The following is a 20,145-nucleotide window of genomic DNA, read 5'->3' on the forward strand; positions in this document are numbered from 1 at the left end:
TCATACACCTCTCCAATATGGGCCAGAAATGGTTAAACGTTTCTTTTGTTAAGAAGTGACTGTCCGTTAATCTCCTGGCAGGTCGGTAGCTCACGTTGTAGGGATCTGAGGCACGGAGAGCGTTAACTATTATCCACAGCCTGGCCATCTGCTGCTGTAGAGAATTCAAAGCCCAGGAGATCTGCATATATCCACATCGTAAACGAGGAAAGATGTTTTAATTAAGAGAAATCAGGTTAACTTAGCGCTAATTAACAAGCTATCTTCTTAATGAATTGTGCGTGCTGTTCTCTTTCTATGAAGCGAAAAGGACATATTTCATTTCCAAAAACCAGTCCCCACTGCGCCATCCATGAAAGGTGCATTATCCTCACCCGTTTATCAGGCTTCCTAAATTTTACACTACTAAGTTTAATCAACGTCAGCGACTCGTTCGCGAGTCACTTTAAGCGTGCGTCGACGTGCTTAATTGATAAAAGTTCTATTGCTCATTAATGAACTTGTCTTTTTAATTAACACTCTTCAAAGCCAATTTAGGAAGAAATCGAATACATGAGCGCCATCACGCGGCGGCCCGCTTCCTATATGTAGCATTCACACCGCTGTGTTTTAGTCTTTTTGACTAAACAAAACAACGGGGTTTACCATACTGAAACTATTCTATTTTACTTTAGTCATAGATACGCTTTGGCACCAATATACATTTCAGAAATTACAACTGTAGGCCTTTACATTCAAGTTTAGGCCTATTTCGTTTTGTTCATGCCAGGATGATCTTCTATGCACATCCTAAATGGTCCTGACATTGCGTTTCCTCCAAACCTCACCCCATCTGTTCACTTCTGTCGTCTCTTTATTCGAGCTGTATTTTAGTTCATTGTCCCTGACACGTTTATTGACGCCTCTTTTACATTCACCCTCCCTCCAACTTTACTCTAGCCCCGATCCGCCTCCTCTTCCGGTCCATTAACTCATTGAGGAAGTCTGCTCAAACAAAAGGCAATAACAAGTCGCGCTGTCACTCTGGTCAAAGCAGCCGACTTGGCAGCCATGTGAACATGACAAAATTTAATACAAACTATGCTGAAATGTTTTAAATCTTCTAAGACCCAGCAAAATATTTTTGTCTTATATATATATATATATATATATATATATATATATATAGTAATATGAGTAGCCTAATATATTGTAATTATAATAAACTTGTTTTCTTTTAATTGATCTAAATTTGACTTATTGTACATTTAATAAATAATAATAATACATCATTATATGATTTTATAAGAAATACAGTATTTTAATATGTTGTAAATATATTGTCATTATGACTATTATCATTATTAGGCTACTGTATTTACTACACTACATCCATTTGGCATAGGAAAAAACGCATTATTTCCAATATACCTCATACAAAGCTGGCATCTATATAGGGCTAAAAAATCTAATTTTAAAAAATGGGACTCTGAAGAATATATTTCTGATAATATAATCATAATAATGTTTTCAGACATATAAACGTTCTTAAAAATAAAGATTTTATATCACGGTTCACTAAAAACCTTCTTCTTATCAAGAACACTTTTTTGCCTTAGTTTTTTGGAAAAATATAAATTTGGGAACTCATGAATTCTCTCTTAAAAGTATTTATTTCTTAAAATAACACGACAAAGAACTGTAGGATTGAAGGAAAACATTCTCTTGTGACATATGGTTTTAAAACTCTTTTGGCTCTCACACGCGGCCTTTATTTTTAAGAGAATCCAGACCTTTCTTTTTAAAAGAAAGTGCTGAACATGTGTTGTACTTTTTCTCACATTTAGACAAACGGTAATATTTACACATCCAGACCTGCTTTGCAATTCTTAATACGAATTACTGTTATGTCCAATCACAAAAGCTTAACAAGCCTTCAGATGCAATGGTTTATTACGCGCAATTATCATTCAGACAGCCTATCAAAATTCAATCATGCATAAAGGGATTATTAACCAAGAATAATACTATCTCATAATAGAAAATAGCTTGGATTGCTTCCCTCCAATTTGTCGTGGCAGTAATTACTATCCAATTTAGAGTCACTGCCTAGCTTATATTTCTGGATGCGCTTAACTGAATGTAAGGACAAAACAAAGAAAGACTTATTTGTTTATAGCTGGACTCAAGGAGGCGGTCATCGCTGGGTCACTGAATGCACTTCAGTGCAAACGAAGTTTAAAAATAAACTTTAACTTTTTTTTTATCCTGAATATTTTAAAACCAAGTCACTTTATCATGGCAGTGTGAATTCAGTATAATGCAAGTAGGCATAAAGAATTAAAAAAACATGGAATTGCTTGCTGTCAGTACAACTTTACAGTCAGGATAACAAGGACCACCAAAAAGAAATTTCACACCTGTGAGCCTATGAGGATTTTCAGTGCTGAGTGCTTAAAAAGTGTAGTCACATTTCAGCAGGAAAGCCCCGCAGTTTAGAAGGTGTGAATGTGCGTACGCGCCACGGTATGTCAAACACACCTATGAAAAAAGTGAAATACTTTGCAAGTACTGGACACCTGGGAAATCTTTGACACCGCTGACAGGGTGAGTGAGGAACGGTGATGAGCGGCCCCTAAACAAAAGCGTTATGATGCTATTTGACAGACACTGTCACCGCACAGAGAAACGGAGGGTGACCCAGGGAGACATTTTGGCAGAGAGCCATCGCACATTTGTAGGCATAAACGCTTGCTCTCGTGAAGACGGGATAATAAGCGGATATGAAATTATTACAGTCATTTTACTATTCAAGCAGACATAGTTTCGGCTACGTAAAGGAATCCCGATGATGAAGCAGGTGTTCTCTGAGAGGTGCCATCTGGCAGCAAAATTAGCAGCTTATGAGCCAGGTGCTCTTGTACCGGGGAAGAATCTGAGATGAGCTCAGAAGTGATCTTTTACACGGGCCTCCAGGAGCATGACTGTTGCATAATAAGAGGCGACGACTGCTTGGCCTTTGTTTTGAATTATTTAAATGCGTTTGTGCGTGTTGTGTAAACCTACTCTGCAAATATAGGAAGTTCAGCTCTTTAAACTGGATCGCTGCTTGAGTGATCAATACACTAATAAACCTGTTAGAGATTATTGAGGGTTTCGGAATCCATGTGTTTTCACAGCCTGTTAATCTTCCTGAGTTCATTCATCATTCACGTTCATTTTTTGTATAGATGCTTTTAAAGTTCTGTTATTATTTAGTCACCCTTACGTTTTGAAGAATATTGGACTTCAATGAGATGAAAACAAAACAAACAGTGAGACATTCTTCAAATCATCTTCTTTCGTGTTCAACAGAAGAATAAAGTGCAGATGGATTTGGATCATGATGGTGAGTAAACGATGAGAGAATTTACAGTTTTTGGGTGAAGATGGATAAAAATAGCATGGTGTGTCAGTGTGTAAGTCTAGGTTATTGCCCGTCTTCCATAAGAGACAACACTTGTGGAAATAAGAGGATATTTTTACTGATGCAATAGAACAGAGGTGCCTGAAATTTGTAATATGAAAGACCAAAAATCAAACTCGATTGAGAGGCGGAAGCCAAAGTTAATGTTGCATCATATCCAACAATATTATTGCTTATTAAAATGTAAAAAACACAAAAATACAAAAATTATAAAGTAAATAACATCTTATTTTAATTAAGTTTTTAATAAAATGTACTTATTTTGATACAAAAATTAATAAAAAAAAACAAAAAAAAAAAATTAAATTAATATGACATGTAATTATGAGCCAACTCCTGCCCATGGGCCCTGGTTTGGCCATTGAAGAAATATTTTTGTTTCCCCAAGAAACCTTTATAACATTTTATTTTTTTAGTGTTAACATAATGATCAAATTTTTCCATTATTACACGAATTATTATATTATATTACACTAATTATATAGTGTAATACAAAATATAATTACATCAATCACTTAACTATTAGATTGGAATAATCAATCTATTGGATTAGATTAGATTAATTAGGCTATTATATTAACACTAAAAGCAAAATCATCTTTCATAGCATTTATGGGATAAGTTATCAAAAACAAACAAGCTTTTTAGTGCATGATAGCAAACAAATGTGGTAAAACTTTGTTTTGATGCAGATGCTCTCAAGCTGATAACATACAGGGAAAATATTTGAGCAATGTTGCTGCAATACTGTCGTCAACGGGCAACCAGACAGTGAGACACAGGGCCAACGAAAACTCCAGATGTTTGTTGCTCATTCTCTATGGGTAAGTGTCTAAGCAACACTTCTAAAAAAGGTGCCCTGTGTATCATCAGCCTCAGGGTTATAGATGCAAACATAGATCAAAATGAAAAATCTTGCATATCAGATCATACAACATGCCCTTATCTAATTGAACGATCTCTTTTCATAAATACAAATATAATGTATTTAAAAGAACACAAACGCTATGATACTGAGTTTTACAATTTTACCGCTGGCTTTTCTATAGCATAAATTGATAGTAACACTGAAACCATATTATGTATATACAGACTGGCACATTTGTAATGCAAAATGTAAGTATTAGATGTATTACATTTCTAGGGTCACTCAAATAGAAAAGGATACAACATTACTGCCATCTTGTGGTGGAACTATAGAGGCAAAGCGCAATAAATTGCACAGGATATTGGGTCCCACTTTATAATGTGTCCCTAATACGTGTGTACTTACATAGTAACTAGATGTGTACATAGTATGTAACCACAGTGTAAGTACACAATTGTAAATAGTATCTACAGTTGTAATATTTGTGTAACTTCACATATGTAACAACCCACTGAATGGTATGTGTAAGTACAAATGTGTAACAGGACATTGGTAACCACACTTTTTGGTAATGAAAGTACAAATGTGTAACAGGACTAACAGCACTTTTTAGTAAAGAAAGTGTTACACTTTATATTATATTTATCATTACTCTGAGTAGCGAGCAGTAAGTTAGGCTTTACACATAAACTGTATCCAGTTCATATTTTATATGAAGTAGACAGTTGCTGAGGAGTTGCATGTAAGAACACTGATATTACAGTGCTGCACCAGCCTCAACTCAAGATCCAACTCCTCCCACTTTACATATCCCTAATCCTACCCATCTCCACACCCAGGATCTAGGGCTGGGATAAACGATTATTTTTTTAAACGATTAATCTAGCGATTATTTTTTCCGATGCATCGATTAATCTAACGATTAATTTTTTCAGACCGATTCGATTTCGATTATCTCCCCATTAATTGAGTACTAACAATTTATACATGTTGATTTACATATCTGAATAAAAAAAAAACATGAATTCCTTAACATTGAAATATATGTTTATTGCTCTTAAAATTACAAAATAGAAGACTGACTAAGAATGCATTACTTTGCACTTGTATAGAGATAGCATTCAATAAAACCTTGAAGCCTTGAAAACACATAGCTTACTGAAACAAGCTTACTGAACACATAGGGCCTAGCTTACTGAAAAAAAGTTCTTCTTTCAGATGAAAATAACAACAACTTGATGTCTAGCATTCAATAAAAAAGTTCACCCAAAATACTTTAGAGCAATTGAAATAATACAGTAACCAATGTAAACTTGAGGGCTTTAAGCTAATACAGAGTGCTTTTACAAAAAAAAACAAAAAAACAAATTTAACAGTGGGAGCCAGCAGCCTGTCATGGAGAAAAAAAAAAATCTCTGAATGCTCCACGTGAAACTTTGGCGTTCCGCCCTTTTTCTATCGTGTCTAATGATTTTGGTTAATATGCACGCGGAAGATAGAGAGCGAGAGAGAGAGAGAGAGAGAGAGAGAGAGCGAGAGAGCAAGACAGCGCTCGTGTAGTTTGAAGACTGTGAGTGCGCGCGCAGCCGGGGCTCTCTCTCGTACGCGCCCTGTCACTGTCACTCACCGATCAAATAAGGCTTTGACATCCGCCAAAAAAAAAAGATCAATGCAGAAAAACCCCTGGATTGGTTATATAACGTTGGACAGAATGTTGATCCAGCCATCGCGTATATTCAGCGCACATAAGGTAAACGTTTTGCAAACGTTTTTTAGATAAATAAAAACAGGTCGACGAATCGATGCGCATATTTTGCGTCGTGTCCCAGCCCTACCAGGATCCCATCTCCACCCCTTAACCTACCCATCTCCACCCCTTGGATCCCATATCCACCCTGAACCTACCCATCTCCACCCACTGGATCCCATTTCCACCCTGAACCTACCTATCTCCACCCACTGGATCCCATTTCCACCCTGAACCTACCCATCTCCACCCACTGGATCCCATTTCCACCCTAAACCTACCCATCTCCACCCCCTGGACCCCATTTCCACCCTGAACCTACCCATCTCCACCCCCTGGATCCCATTTCCACCCTGAACCTACCCATCTCCACCCCCTGGACCCCATTTCCACCCTGAACCTACCCACCCACCCCCCCCCCCCCCTGGACCCCATTTCCACCCTGAACCTACCCATCTCCACCCCCTGGACCCCATTTCCACCCTGAACCTACCCATCTCCACCCCCTGGACCCCATTTCCACCCTGAACCTACCCATCTCCACCCCCTGGACCCCATTTCCACCCTGAACCTACCCATCTCCACCCCCTGGACCCCATTTCCACCCCTAAACCTACCCATCTCTACCCCGTGGATCCCATTTACACCCCTAAACCTACTCATCTCAACTCCCTGGATCCCATTTACACCCCTTAATCTACCCATCTCCACCCAATGGATCAAATGGTTCCAATTAACCTTATACTTATCATTGTTACAAAAGGTAGTTATATAATTCCTGTTACATGAGTACTTAGTGAAGTGAAAAAATGTGTTGTTACCAATGTCCTGTTGTTACATTTGTTACATGTATGTAGTTACAGAAATATTACAGCTGTAAATACTATGTACCAATGTGCACTTACAGTGTGGTTGCATACTACGTACACATCTAGTTACAAAGTAAGTAAACAGGTATATTAGGGACAATATAACGTGGGAGCAGACATTGTCTTATTCCAATGTGTGATGGTTCATTAAAATAACTCAGAACTCATTGTTTTCAAGATTTCCAAAGCTGTTCTCCAGACCAAATACTGTCATAGCTAAAGTCTCTTTTACACATTGACTTTCCTGATGGTAATTTGCCTGTACCTTCACTTTTGTTACAGAAGGAATTAGAACAAACAGATAAGCAGCAGTCAGAGTCACTTCTTCTAACACCTCTTCTCCAGGCTGTCAAAATGCTGACAGGTGATCCCAGTCCTCCTCTGGTGCGATGTATTATCTGGCAAGAGTCAAAAAACGAAAACACAGCCATCATTGCTCATATGAGCCACAATGTTCCAGACTCATTTTCCACACTGTCATTGTGACAGTAATCTACATTTGCAAGATTAGCCCCCTATTGATCATTCATCATTTATTGTAATTACTTCACAAGATTTTTGTGGACAGATTAGGATTATGTTTGATCCATGCTTTGCTATTTCCTAATGTTAACTGTACATTTATGATTAAAATATGATATCTGAATTAAAATCTAGAAACATTACATGATTCATTTGATATTTGTGATACGTTTTGTAGTTGTACTTACACTTAAACATGATTGTTTGTATATGATCGATTCCTGTTTATTTTTAGTTAGTAATGTGTTTTAAAAAAAATGATGAATCACTGCCTCTGGTGGTATTTTCTGGAAATCTCCAGCAATAACGTGATTACGTCAGACAGAGCGTGGCGTGACAAAGGCTGTCTGAAGCTAGAAACGATAAGAAACTCTTAACAGCGGTACCGGAAGCACCATTTTGCCAAAATGCTTTTCACTTGTACAAGTCCTCTATATATATTTTAAAGATAAGAATTGTCTTCATTTGGTTGGGACACAGAACAGCTATGCTACTTTCTTTGCAGAAGCACATATGGCACATTTCAAATATTTGGCTGGTTAGCATAGCCATGGTGTGGTGTGGTAACGTTACATGTTTCTGTCAGTGACATGCACACCGTTTGTATACATACTGTACTATTCAGAATAGACTACAACTAATGAAAAGCAATGTGGTGAATATAATGCATTTAACATTGCCATGTAACAACAGCATTGCAGTGTTTTTATTCATTCTGATCCATAGTTGCTCCCCGAGTGGCAAGGTCTTTCTGAGGCAATTTGTTTGTAATGACTTGTTGACAGGGACTTAATTTACCCCATTTCTTAATTTACGAACGTATCACTGTGTTGCGTAAAGACGTTTGTGGGCGAAATAAGTGTAGTAGAAAGAAAATGCATAAAACTTACGTGAAAAAGCGGAAAGCTCCGCTTTTTATAAACCTCGTCCCCGAGTACTGCTATTTTGAAAACACGATCTCCTGTCGCCAAATTCACACCTCCAGCGATGACATCTAAAAAAACAGCAGACCACCAATATAAAACCCCAACACAAACCCACATCGGCTGAGCCTGTTCGGAACAAAAAGATTTAGAAATCTATCTTCCGAGGTGGGACCAACATTATTAGAGGATTTGAGCACAATTTTGGTAAGATAACTTTACTGTTTTGTCAGTTAAACTACCTCGGTTAAAATGTTCGTTCTTAACGCAAAACAAACGAGAACTAGTCATTCCTGGTTTGTCTATATTTGTTGTTGTTGTTGTTGTTTTTTTTAATGGCTCTATTTGGGCTTAATTCATTAACGGCCGTTTTATTTAACGTTAGCCTCTCTCGGTTGGGTCTTTTATTAAACAATGTTAGCGCATTGTCAGGTTTATTGTATCGCATTTAAAGGACAACCTAGAAATCTTTTATCGTCTGCTCTCCCTAACATTAGTGTTAAAGTTGTCTGTGTTATTGAGATGTTCGTGTATTATTCTGTGTGTGGTCCATCACCAGTAGTGAAGCCGCGTCCAGAATCACAACAGTTAACTTACGTAACGCCGTCATCTTACGGTAAACAGGATCACCTCAACTCTTGACAGGCCTTCCGCTATTGACGCGTGTTTTACTCATCAGCTGGATTCATGGTGTTTAGTGTTTGATTGATATGACAACAGGCCTCTCTGTCGCTCAGAGATGATGCTGTGATTTCTGTGTTCAGTCCTGCAGCTGAGCTCTTTCACCACTGTGCCATGGAGTTCCCGGATCTCGGGGAGCACTGCTCCGAGAACAGCTGCAAACGTCTCGGTAAGTACAGTGTGTACAGTGTTTACTGTATGATTCAACACTGTCCCATATAGCAGGACTCAAAGTTGTTTTTATATTGGCTTGGTCAGACTTAGTTTAGATTTTAACTTTGCCTGTCAACATTTTCAGTGGCCTCTAAAAAGAGTTTTTTTTCTACTGTGTAAAAGTTTGGGGGTTTCAGATTTGTTTAGCTATTAGTTTATTTTGAAAGAAATGCATGACAAATACAGTTAATCATAAGTTACAGTAAAAACATTTATAATGTTTTCAAGAGATTTCTATTTCTTTTCTTTCTTTCTTTTTTTATACATTTAACATTAAAAGAATCTTAGAGAAAAAAAATTATCTTGGTTTAAGCAGAGAAATAAATCCTAGAGGAAAAAAATTATCTTGGTTTAAGCAGAGAAATAGAAATCGGGACATTCGCGTGATTTCTGAAGGATCATGTGACACTGAAGACTGGAGTGATGATTCTGAAAGCTTTGCATCACAGGAATAAATTATATTGAAAGTGTTTTCAAATTTAAAAGTTAGGTTACACTTTATTTTAAGGTGTCCTTATTAGAGTGTAATCATACATTTAAGTACTGAGCAATATTAAGTAACTTTATGTACTTACTATATGGTTAGGGTTTGGCTTAGGGTTACTTGCATGTAATTATGCGTCATTTGTTGTTATTATGATAAGTACATGTAACGTGTAATTTGATCAAAATAAAATAACTTAAAAAATTATTTTATTTTTTAATAATTGTTAACATATAACTGTTTTTACTGTATTTTTTAATCAAATTGATGTAGCTGTAGTGAGCATAAAATGTTTTTTAATATTTTTTTTTTTCTATCAAAAACATAAAAGTCTTACCAGCCAACTTTTGGTAAGTGTACATTTGAAGATGCCAGGACAAAATATGTCATCTAATATTTCTTTTTCCAAAACTTATTCTACAAAAACAATTATATATTAGCTTTTACTTGTGAGATAGTAGTTGACATTTTAGCTATAATGTAAGTCCAAGACAGACATGTAAAAAAATTAAGTTAATAATAATGTATGGCAAACTGCTTGTTCTTTTATCAAAATAAAGCTGATAATAGAGCACTATCCTGCTCATTACACAGCTGCAGATGAAATAAATAATTAAATAAGAATGTATATTAAGTTTTTCTGAATGAGCGGTTAGTTATACAGTGTAGATCTGGGCATCTGCCATATTCACAGGTGCTGTGATTGACCAATCAGAATCAAGGACCGCATGTGATGATAACTTACAATAGACATGATGCTGAAAATTTTGTGATTTGTTTTTTTACCATTTCCAACCTACCTGTTTAAAATAATACTTCTAAGCCTCTGACCAAAGTTGCTCTCACTTTTTTTCCACCATTAGCCATCCTTATTGTTCAGCCCTGCACATCCTGTGAATTATTAATGCTTGAACATAACCTCCGCCTGATCACATGATGAATGGCAAATGCATTGAAACTCATTAAGTGTGGCATTTCCTGTTTCCTGACCTTTTTTTTTGTGTGTAAATATAACCATACAAACTAGTCATGGGACTAATGTGTCAACCAGGGCTGCGTTTCCCAAAAGCATCGTAAGCCTAAGTTGATCGTCGCTCGATTGGTTTCAATGGATCTGCAGTCTTAAGCTTTTGATGCTTTTGGGAAATGCAGCCCAGGTCAATTCATTTTGCAATAGGCCTGTCTGTTCAATCTGAGATTAAAAACTGAGCGTAAATTATACCCTGATTTCTGTTGTGCGATTTCAACATTTAGTGTATAAAGTTTAGTGAATAAATGATTTATAACAGCCTTCAGCCACTGAAAAACCTTAAGGTCACTACGCTGTTTTTTTTATATAAAGCTGCTGTGCTCGTAGTGATTCAGCATTGGTTTTACTACAGATTTCCTTCCAATGAAATGTGATGCCTGTGAAGAAATTTTCTGCAAAGACCACATAACTTATGCAAATCACAAGTGCACTTCATCTTACAAGAAGGTGGGTATGATTGTGTCTAATGAATAATAATCTTGTCCTGTTGTATATATTAACCAATGCACAGGTTGTGGCTGACACGTTTGTTTCTTTGTGCAGGATATCCAGGTTCCTGTATGTCCGTTGTGCAACACCCCCATTCCCATTAGAAGAGGGGAAATGCCAGACATCAAGGTTGGGGAACATATAGACAGAGACTGTAAATCTGACCCTGCTCAGAGGAAAAGAAAGGTAGGCCAGCCACCAAAAGGAAGGAGTGAGAAAGCAATGTCTCTGTAAAATGAATAACGAACGACTCAGTTGTTTCTCACCCCGCAGATCTTTACAAATAAATGCTCCAAGGGCGGCTGTAAGCAGAAGGAAATGATCCGGGTGACATGTGACCAGTGCCACTTGAACTACTGTCTCAAACATAGACATCAACTCGACCATGACTGTAAGACTGACGGCAAGCCAGTCGGAAAATCAGGGTTAGTACAGTCGTCTAGTGTTCATATTGCTAAGTAAAGTTTTCTGGAGGACACACTAGTAACGGTGGGGTTTGTTTTGCAGACATGCTGCTTTAATGAGAGCTCAAGCGTCCTCTTGCAGTAACACTGCAGCATCCTCCGCTAGGGGGAGCTGTAGGACTGTGTCTAATGGAGGGACTGGACGCACCAGACCTCAGAGCAGTAGGTAAGAGCATTGAGAAAAAGCAGTTCCCTCAGAAGTGTTATGTGATTGTACACTAACAGTCAGAAGTCAAAAGTCAGTAAGATTTTTAATTTCTCGTACTTGTACCAAGGATGTATTTATTACATCAAAAATACAGTAAAATTTAAAAATGTAATTTATTCCTGGGATGGCAAAGATTAATTTTCAGCATCTTTACTACGCTCTTCAGTGACGCATGATGCTTCAAAAATCATTGCGCCAACATATATTATTGCTAATATTGAAAGGTTGTGCAGCTACTGTTTGAATAGAAAGTTCAAACAAACTGCTTTAAACAGAAGTCTTTTGTAACATTGCAAATGTCTTTACTGTTATCTTTGTTTAATTTAATCCATCATGTCTTAATAAAGACGTTCATTTTATTGAAAAAATCGTACTGATCCCAAACTTTTGAATTTTAGTGTGTCTGTGTGTGTGTGTGTGTGTGTGTGTATACTAAACACACACACACACACACACACACACACACACACACACATATACATATATATATATATATATATATATATATATATATATATATATATATACACACATACATACATACACACACACACACACTCACCTAAAGGATTATTAGGAACACCATACTAATACTGTGTTTGACCCCCTTTCGCCTTCAGAACTGCCTTAATTCTATGTGGCATTGATTCAACAAGGTGCTGAAAGCATACTTTAGAAATGTTGGCCCATATTGATAGGATAGCATCTTGCAGTTGATGGAGATTTGTGGGATGCACATCCAGGGCATGAAGCTCCCTTTCCACCACATCCCAAAGATGATCTACTGGGTGGAGATCTGGTGACTGTGGGAGCTATTTTAGTAGGGATGGGCGTTTTCCACAAATATCACATTCGAATATTTGAGCTCACAAAAAACGAATATTCGAATATTCGTTTATTTAAATTAAGTTTAATGAGTCAGACATTATTTTTCAGAAACATTTGTTTTCGTCATTTTGAACAAGCTTACAATAAGCTTGAACATTACACATCGTGTTTTGTAGCTGAAAACCTTTAACAATGCGTGCAAACAAACAAAAGTACAGATTAAAAGCAAAAAAAAAAAAAAGTGAACAAAGAAAAAACGTAAAGCAGCCTGCAGCAATTATGCTATTGTACAGAACGCGCTCTGAGGGCACAGGCGTTGGCGGGACTCACAAATTACGGTGTGCTAAGCGAATACGTTTTGTGAAGCGCTTCGTGTTTTCGTTTCACCACTGAATGGGATCCTTATCTGGTGGAATACATGGCTCCAGTAAGAACTGTTCCCACTCGTCTCGGCTGGACTCTCTGTAATCATCGCTGGAGAACTGGCTCAGCCTTTTCCGACGAGTGGGCATTGCATCTTCTTCATCGTGGCGACTGCATCCGCACCACTCGCATCAAGGAAAATGTTCTCTTTTTTTTTTTACTGCTCTCATGTTTTCATCGAGAAACCTGAGATGTTTGTGCCGAGGGTCTAGGGCAGACGCGAGAAGAGGAGTTTTCACTGCATTCTCCAAGTTAGCAGTGTTTATTCGTTGCTTGAGATATGCTGCAACAATGTTCTTGGATCACTTTCTGTGATTCTCCACGGCATATTTGAAGTGCTGTAGAAGACCGCAGTTCTTTTAGGGGGCGTTCACATATCGCGTCTTTTGCATGCTCAAGTTCGTTATTTCCAATGTAGGCGCGCGGTATGCGCGCTCATAATGGAAGCGACGCGGTCCCGTTTTTTCCAGGCGCGTCCGAACAGCATCGAGGTTAAAATATCTCAACTTTCAGAATGCCGCAAGCGCACCGCACGTCATGTGACAAGAACTAAACATTCAGCTTCATCCTTTCCTGTAACAACGTTGAAAGCTCAGCCAAGATGAAGGAACAGCTGATCATAGCGGTATATGGATTGCCATTTTGAAATAAATTTAGTAGCAGAGCTACTGAAAGCGATTTTTTTTGTGCTGCAAATCCATTTATCCTTTGCTGAAATTTCCGCGTCTTCATGGAGAGAACGCGTCGCCTCAGGAGCGCTTCTGCCCGAGCGCTTTGGAAAGAAGGAGAAAGCGGAGCGCATAGCCTTTTCCACGCCTTATTAGGCGCGATATGTGAATGGCCCCTTAATCATTCATTAATTATATTTTGCTTGCATACACCTTCAAATATGTTGTGGAGAATCACAGAAAGTGACCAAATTAGGTTTTATTGTGAATTTTTTTTTTTTTTTTTTTTGCGAAATTCGAATATCATTTTTATTTATCGAATAATTAGAGCAGAACGAATATTCGAATGTTCGACTATCCGTGCACATCCCTATATTTTAGTACAGTGAACTCATTGTCATGTTCAAGAAACCAATTTGAAATGATTCGATCTTTGTGACATGGTGCATTATCCTGCTGGAAGTAGCCATCAGAGGATGGGTACATGGTGGTCATAAAGGGATGGACATGGTCAGAAACAATGCTTAGGTAGGCCGTGGCATTTAAACGATGCCCAATTGGCACTAAGGGGCCTAAAGTGTGCCAAGAAAACATCCCTCAGACCATTACACCACCACCACCACCATGCATTATCCAGCAGGATAATGCACCACCAGCCTGTACACAGTGGTAACAAGGCATGATGGATCCATGTTCTCATTCTGTTTACGCCAAATTCTGACTCCATCTGAATGTCTCAACAGAAATCGAGACTCATCAGACCAGGAAATATTTTTCCAGTCTTCAACTGTCCAATTTTGGTGAGCTCGTGCAAATTGTATCCTCTTTTTCCTATTTGTAGTGGAAATTAGTGGTACCCGGTGGGGTCTTCTGCTGTTGTAGCCCATCCGCCTCAAGGTTTTGCGTGTTGTGGCTTCACAAATGCTTTGCTGCATCTCGGTTGTAACGAGTGGTTATTTCAGTCAAAGTTGCTCTTCTATCAGCTTGAATCAGTAGGCCCATTCTCCTCTGGCCTCTAGCATCAACAAGGCATTTTCGCCCACAGGACTGCCACATACTGGATGTTTTTCCCTTTTCACACCATTCTTTGTAAACCCTAGAAATGGTTGTGCGTGAAAATCCCAGTAACTGAGCAGATTGTGAAATACTCAGACCGACCCGTCAAAATTGCTTAAATCACCTTTCTTTTCTGACATTCAGTTTGGAGTTCAGGAGATTGTCTTGACCAGGACCACACCCCTAAATGCATTGAAGCAACTGCCATGTGATTGGTTGATTAGATAATTACATTAATGAGAAATTGAACAGGTGTTCCTAATAATCCTTTAGGTGTGTGTGTGTATATATATATATATATGTATGTATATATATGTATGTATGTATATGTATGTATGTATGTGTATATATATATATATATATATATATATATATATATATATATATATGTGTGTGTGTGTGTATATATATATATATATATATATACAGTCGTGGCCAAAAGGTTTGAGAATTACATAAATATTGGAAATTGGAAAAGTTGCTGCTTAAGTTTTTATAATAGCAATTTGCATATACTCCAGAATGCAATTCAGATGAATTGCATAGTCCTTCTTTGCCATGAAAACTTAAACTTAATCCCAAAAAAACCTTTCCACTGCATTTCATTGCTGTCATTAAAGGACCTGCTGAGATCATTTCAGTAATCGTCTTGTTAACTCAGGTGAGAATGTGGACGAGCACAAGGCTTGAGATCATTATGTCAGGCTGATTGGGTTAGAATGGCAGACTTGACATGTAAAAAGGAGGGTGATGCTTGAAATCATTGTTCTTCCATTGTTAAACATGGTGACCTGCAAAGAAACGCGTGCAGCCATCATTGCGTTGCATAAAAATGGCTTCCCAGGCAAGGATATTGTGGCTACTAAGATTGCACCTAAATCAACAATTTATAGGATCATCAAGAACTTCAAGGAAAGAGGTTCAATTCTTGTAAATAAGGCTTCAGGGCGTCCAAGAAAGTCCAGCAAGCGCCAGGATCGTCTCCTAAAGAGGATTCAGCTGCGGGATCGGAGTGCCACCAGTGCAGAGCTTGCTCAGGAATGGCAGCATCTGCACGCACAGTGAGGACGAAGACTTCTGGATGATAGCCTGGTGTCAAGAAGGGCAGCAAAGAAGCCACTTCTTTCCAAAAAAACATCAGGGACAGATTGATCTTCTGCAGAAAGTATAGTGAATGGACTGCTGAGGACTGGGGCAAAGTCATATTCTCAGATGAAGCCCCTTTCCGATTGTTTGGGGCATCTGGAAAAAGGCTTGTCCGGAGAAGAAAAGGTGAGTGCTACCATCAGTCCTGTGTCATGCCAACAGTAAAGCATCCTGACACCATTCATGTGTGGGGTTGCTTCTCATCCGAGGGAGTGGGCTCACTCACAATTCTGCCCAAAAACACAGCCATGAATAAAGAATGGTACCAAAACACCCTCCAACAGCAACTTCTTCCAACAATCCAACAACCGTTTGGTGAAGAACAATGCATTTTCCAGCACGATGGAGCACCGTGCCATAAGGCAAAAGTGAGAACTAAGTGGCTCGGGGACCAGAATGTTGAAATTTTGGGTCCATGGCCTGGAAACTCCCCAGATCTTAATCCCATTGAGAACTTGTGGTCAATCCTCAAGAGGCGGGTGGACAAACAAAAACCCACTAATTCTGACAAACTCCAAGAAGTGATTATGAAAGAATGGGTTGCTATCAGTCAGGATTTGGCCCAGAAGTTGATTGAGAGCATGCCCAGTCGAATTGCAGAGGTCCTGAAAAAGAAGGGCCAACACCGCAAATACTGACTCTTTGCATAAATGTCATGTAATGTAGCCTTTGAAATGTATGAAGTGCTCATAATTATATTTCAGTACATCACAGAAACAACTGAAACAAAGATCTAAAAGCAGTTTAGCAGCAAACTTTTTGAAAACTAATATTTATGTAATCCTCAAAACTTTTGGCCACGACTGTATATATATATATTCGAGTGTTTTCTCAGGTACTTTTTACTCTCTGTTGCTCCTCAGTGCACAAAGGATAAATACTTCTCCGATGGTGTCTCCAACAGCGCAGAATGTAATTCCCCCATCAGCGTCGTTTCAAGCCGGGCTGGTGCGTTGTTCATTTTGAGATGGTTTAAAGGTAGACCGTGTATTTTGAATCTACTCAGGACTAGATATTTAAACCATGACTTGTGTTTTATTTCACAGACAGAGGAACAGGCCCTCCAGAGAGCATTAGAAATGTCACTGGCTGAATCTGATCGGGCAAGCCAGCCTACCCTCAGGTATTCCTGACCTCTTCTGCCCTAATAATAAACCATTAGATTTTAAAGCTATTTTTACATTTAGGATTGAAAGTCTTCCATTAAAAAAAAAGGAAAATAGAAGACATGACTTGTGGTTCTTTCAATGGTTCTGGAATATCTGCAGGATCATGGCATTGTGGCTAGATGCAAATACCTTTGAATATTTTTGGAATAAATGTTCAACAAAATATTACTTTTTAACAGATTTCTGTATTGTAGTATTGAAATCTAATAAACTGTGTGCACTTCAGCCCTCAGGAGCAGGAGGATCTGGCCTTAGCTCAGGCTCTGGCTGCTAGTGAAGAGGAATACAGGCGACAGCAGCAGAGACAGCAGGTAGCCAGAAACCTTAGCAGTCAGATGCATACTATGCTAACAGGACCTCATCTAGGTACATAGCCCTAGTGGCATCTGATTATGTCTAAACGTTGTGGGTGCCGGACAGTATACAGTGGTCTGTATTTTATTTTAAGTAAATATCATTAAATATGGACATATGACACATTGTTGGGTGATTGCTAACATCTGGGAATGCAATAACATTGCAGTATTTATAGAGAGACTGTTAAATAAAGAAGAAACTCTAAAAGAAAAACATGTTTGTTATTATTTTGCTGATGTTCTATTTAAAATGTGAATTTGAAGAAACACTTTGCATGATATTTATACAGTTGTAATCTTGTTTATAGTGATGCAACAAGATTAATTTTATACCAAAACAAAAGTTTTAGTTTGGACAAAAACATTTATGTAATAACCAACACTGAGTTGCATTAAAACATTCAAATGAGTTACCATATTGCCAGAGCTAACCACGCAGACTTCAGTCCCTCATGTAGTTGTTGAGTTGTTATTAGTCGTAGACTTCATGATGGTCGTATCCCCATCAGTCAGGTTTTGTCAGTATGTCTGTGAACCATGATTAAATACTTGATCTCTAATTGTCCTCTCAATCCACAGGGAGGAGTTTTCAAAGAAACCAGCTGCTGTCTGTCTTAATGTGAAGTGACACTGACCAACTGCAAACTGCCTCAATCTGCACACAAGCTCCAATAATGTACCAGTGAGCTGCACATGTCTAGTGGATTTCTGAGTCCAGCATATGGAGCTTCTACTTCCCAAATCAACACATCTGATGGCTGTCATGTTGTCGCTGTCTTTCTGTTTTGCTTCACTCTGTAGTGTGCTTCTTCTTAGATGGGCAAATTGTGCCGTTTTGACGAGTGGTGCTTCATGTAAATATTTTATATAGCTATCATGTTAAGCTGGCAGTCAATGTAGATGACTTTTGAAATAAATTATTTTAAAGTGTTTACTTCACTCCTGCCTCATTGATCACACCTCTAACCAGAGCTCTCAACAGCACACACTTTAGTCTTCATCATTGATGATATTTCAGAAGTGAATGTTATACATAAGTGAAGGGATATTTTTTTGCACTCTCTATTTCATTAATATCATTAAAAAAACATTTACCCAGCAGATCAGTCATTAGAACCAGACCTAGTAAATGATTAATGTTTCCAATAAAGATACTGTCAATCTGACATCTGTGCCATGAGTCACAATATGAAACGCTGAGAGATTAATCGGCATTAATATGCATTTTTGTTTTTTAGAGACTGGATTGGCAACACTGCATCAGTGGTTTTCCTGATTGTTATTGTGCTCTCCAAACATTACACACTAGACTAAGCTTCTTTCTTAAAATCTAGAATCTAGGAAATCATGTCCATTATGAAGCTAAAGCGTTCACACAGTGATGTAACAGATACATTAACACCGAAAAACTAAGTGCTATAGACGTCAGAGCTCAGTGCCTCTTCGTTCAGGGTCATTTAAAAAATTACACCAGACCTCACTTACACAGAGACAATTACAGATAATGACACTAATTCATATTCCAATCGGGTTTTTTTATTTATTTTTTTATTTTTTTGGTGAATTGGTTTTTGAGCATCATTAAGGACATGTCTATATTTCTGGTAAAGACAGGAAACTGCATGCCACCACATGTTTACAGGAGTGAAACAGGTAGTTTGGGGACTGCGTTGAGACAGGTGATGTTGTGGAGATCACAGACGCAGGTGGGTTTGAGTTAAAGGTGTTGTTTTTCTCTGGGCGCAACATGAATTCAGGCTTGTTCAAATTTGCGCGTCATTCCTCATTGTGACAGAAGTTCGCTTGGTGCTTTTCACGTCTGTCTGAACAGATTCCCATCACAGAGTCCATGAGGCAAAAACACAATTGTGCCCTAACTGCAGCAGACACAGTCTGCAGTCGAGCACAGCTGTGACACTGTAAGCATCTGTCAATATTTACAAGCTTTTTCAAACTAAATCGTATTATGGTTTTATCTCGTCTGCTGTACTCACATTGCAAAATACTGAAGGAACGCTAATGGAATTTCATATTTTGGAAATGACCACAAAGAGATGAATCCACTACGAAACAGAAGAAGGTTTTTTTTTTTGTTTTTTTTTTAGAATTACAAGGAACAGTTCCCCCAAAATTATTTACCCTCATGTCGTTCTAAACCTGTATGAGTTTCTTTCTTATGTTGAACATAGAAGATATTTTGAAGAATGGTGGTAATGAATCATTGATTGTGCCCATTGACTTATATAGCACATAGTGTTTCTTTCCCTACTTTAGAAAGTCAATGGGGACCAACACTTGTTTTGGTTCTTTTTGAAGTGCAAACTTGGTGCACAACAAACAAGTGTTTTTTGTTTTTTTTTATGTGATTCTCTAAAGAATCTTAAGACAGAAATCTAATTGCATTGCTTTATTGACTGTCTTAATTATTTACTTACAAATAGAGCCAAAGGGGATTTTACAGAAGTAACCTTTCACAGAAATAGCCTTTAGTCCCCTAATTCCCCGAAAAACTACATACTAGTCTAGTGTTGCTGCAGGGAATTCAGAATTAAATAT

General features: G+C 38.0%; 1 protein-coding gene and 1 long non-coding RNA gene across 2 annotated transcripts; one reads left to right on the plus strand and one right to left on the minus strand.

Annotated features, from left to right (window-relative positions):
* Window positions 1-6,768: 6,768 nt before the first annotated feature.
* Window positions 6,769-9,152, minus strand: LOC132149710 (uncharacterized). Its single transcript, XR_009435053.1, has 3 exons — window positions 8,931-9,152; window positions 8,342-8,445; window positions 6,769-7,327 (listed from the first exon to the last, which is right to left on the minus strand). It is a non-coding gene; the product is annotated as an uncharacterized LOC132149710 (long non-coding RNA).
* On the plus strand, window positions 8,325-18,528 carry LOC132149701 (AN1-type zinc finger protein 2A-like). The gene is made up of 10 exons (XM_059559114.1): window positions 8,325-8,581; window positions 9,139-9,224; window positions 11,135-11,229; window positions 11,326-11,457; window positions 11,545-11,696; window positions 11,779-11,901; window positions 16,928-17,012; window positions 17,111-17,187; window positions 17,460-17,544; window positions 18,169-18,528. The coding sequence occupies exons 2-10, from the start codon at window positions 9,170-9,172 to the stop codon at window positions 18,205-18,207; spliced, it is 843 nt and encodes a 280-aa protein (XP_059415097.1). The 5' UTR covers window positions 8,325-8,581; window positions 9,139-9,169; the 3' UTR covers window positions 18,208-18,528.
* The last annotated feature ends 1,617 nt before the right edge of the window (window positions 18,529-20,145 follow it).

The sequence above is a fragment of the Carassius carassius genome, chromosome 1, assembly GCF_963082965.1.
Source record: "Carassius carassius chromosome 1, fCarCar2.1, whole genome shotgun sequence".
Taxonomy (NCBI): Eukaryota; Metazoa; Chordata; class Actinopteri; order Cypriniformes; family Cyprinidae; genus Carassius; species Carassius carassius.

Coding starts and splice junctions, on each gene's coding strand:
- LOC132149701 (XM_059559114.1), top strand. CDS start 9,170: ATGGAGTTCCCGGATCTCGGGGAGCACTGCTCCGAGAACAGCTGCAAA. Junction 9,225..11,134: donor GAACAGCTGCAAACGTCTCG/GTAAGTACAGTG, acceptor GTTTTACTACAG/ATTTCCTTCCAATGAAATGT. Junction 17,188..17,459: donor GCAAGCCAGCCTACCCTCAG/GTATTCCTGACC, acceptor TGTGCACTTCAG/CCCTCAGGAGCAGGAGGATC.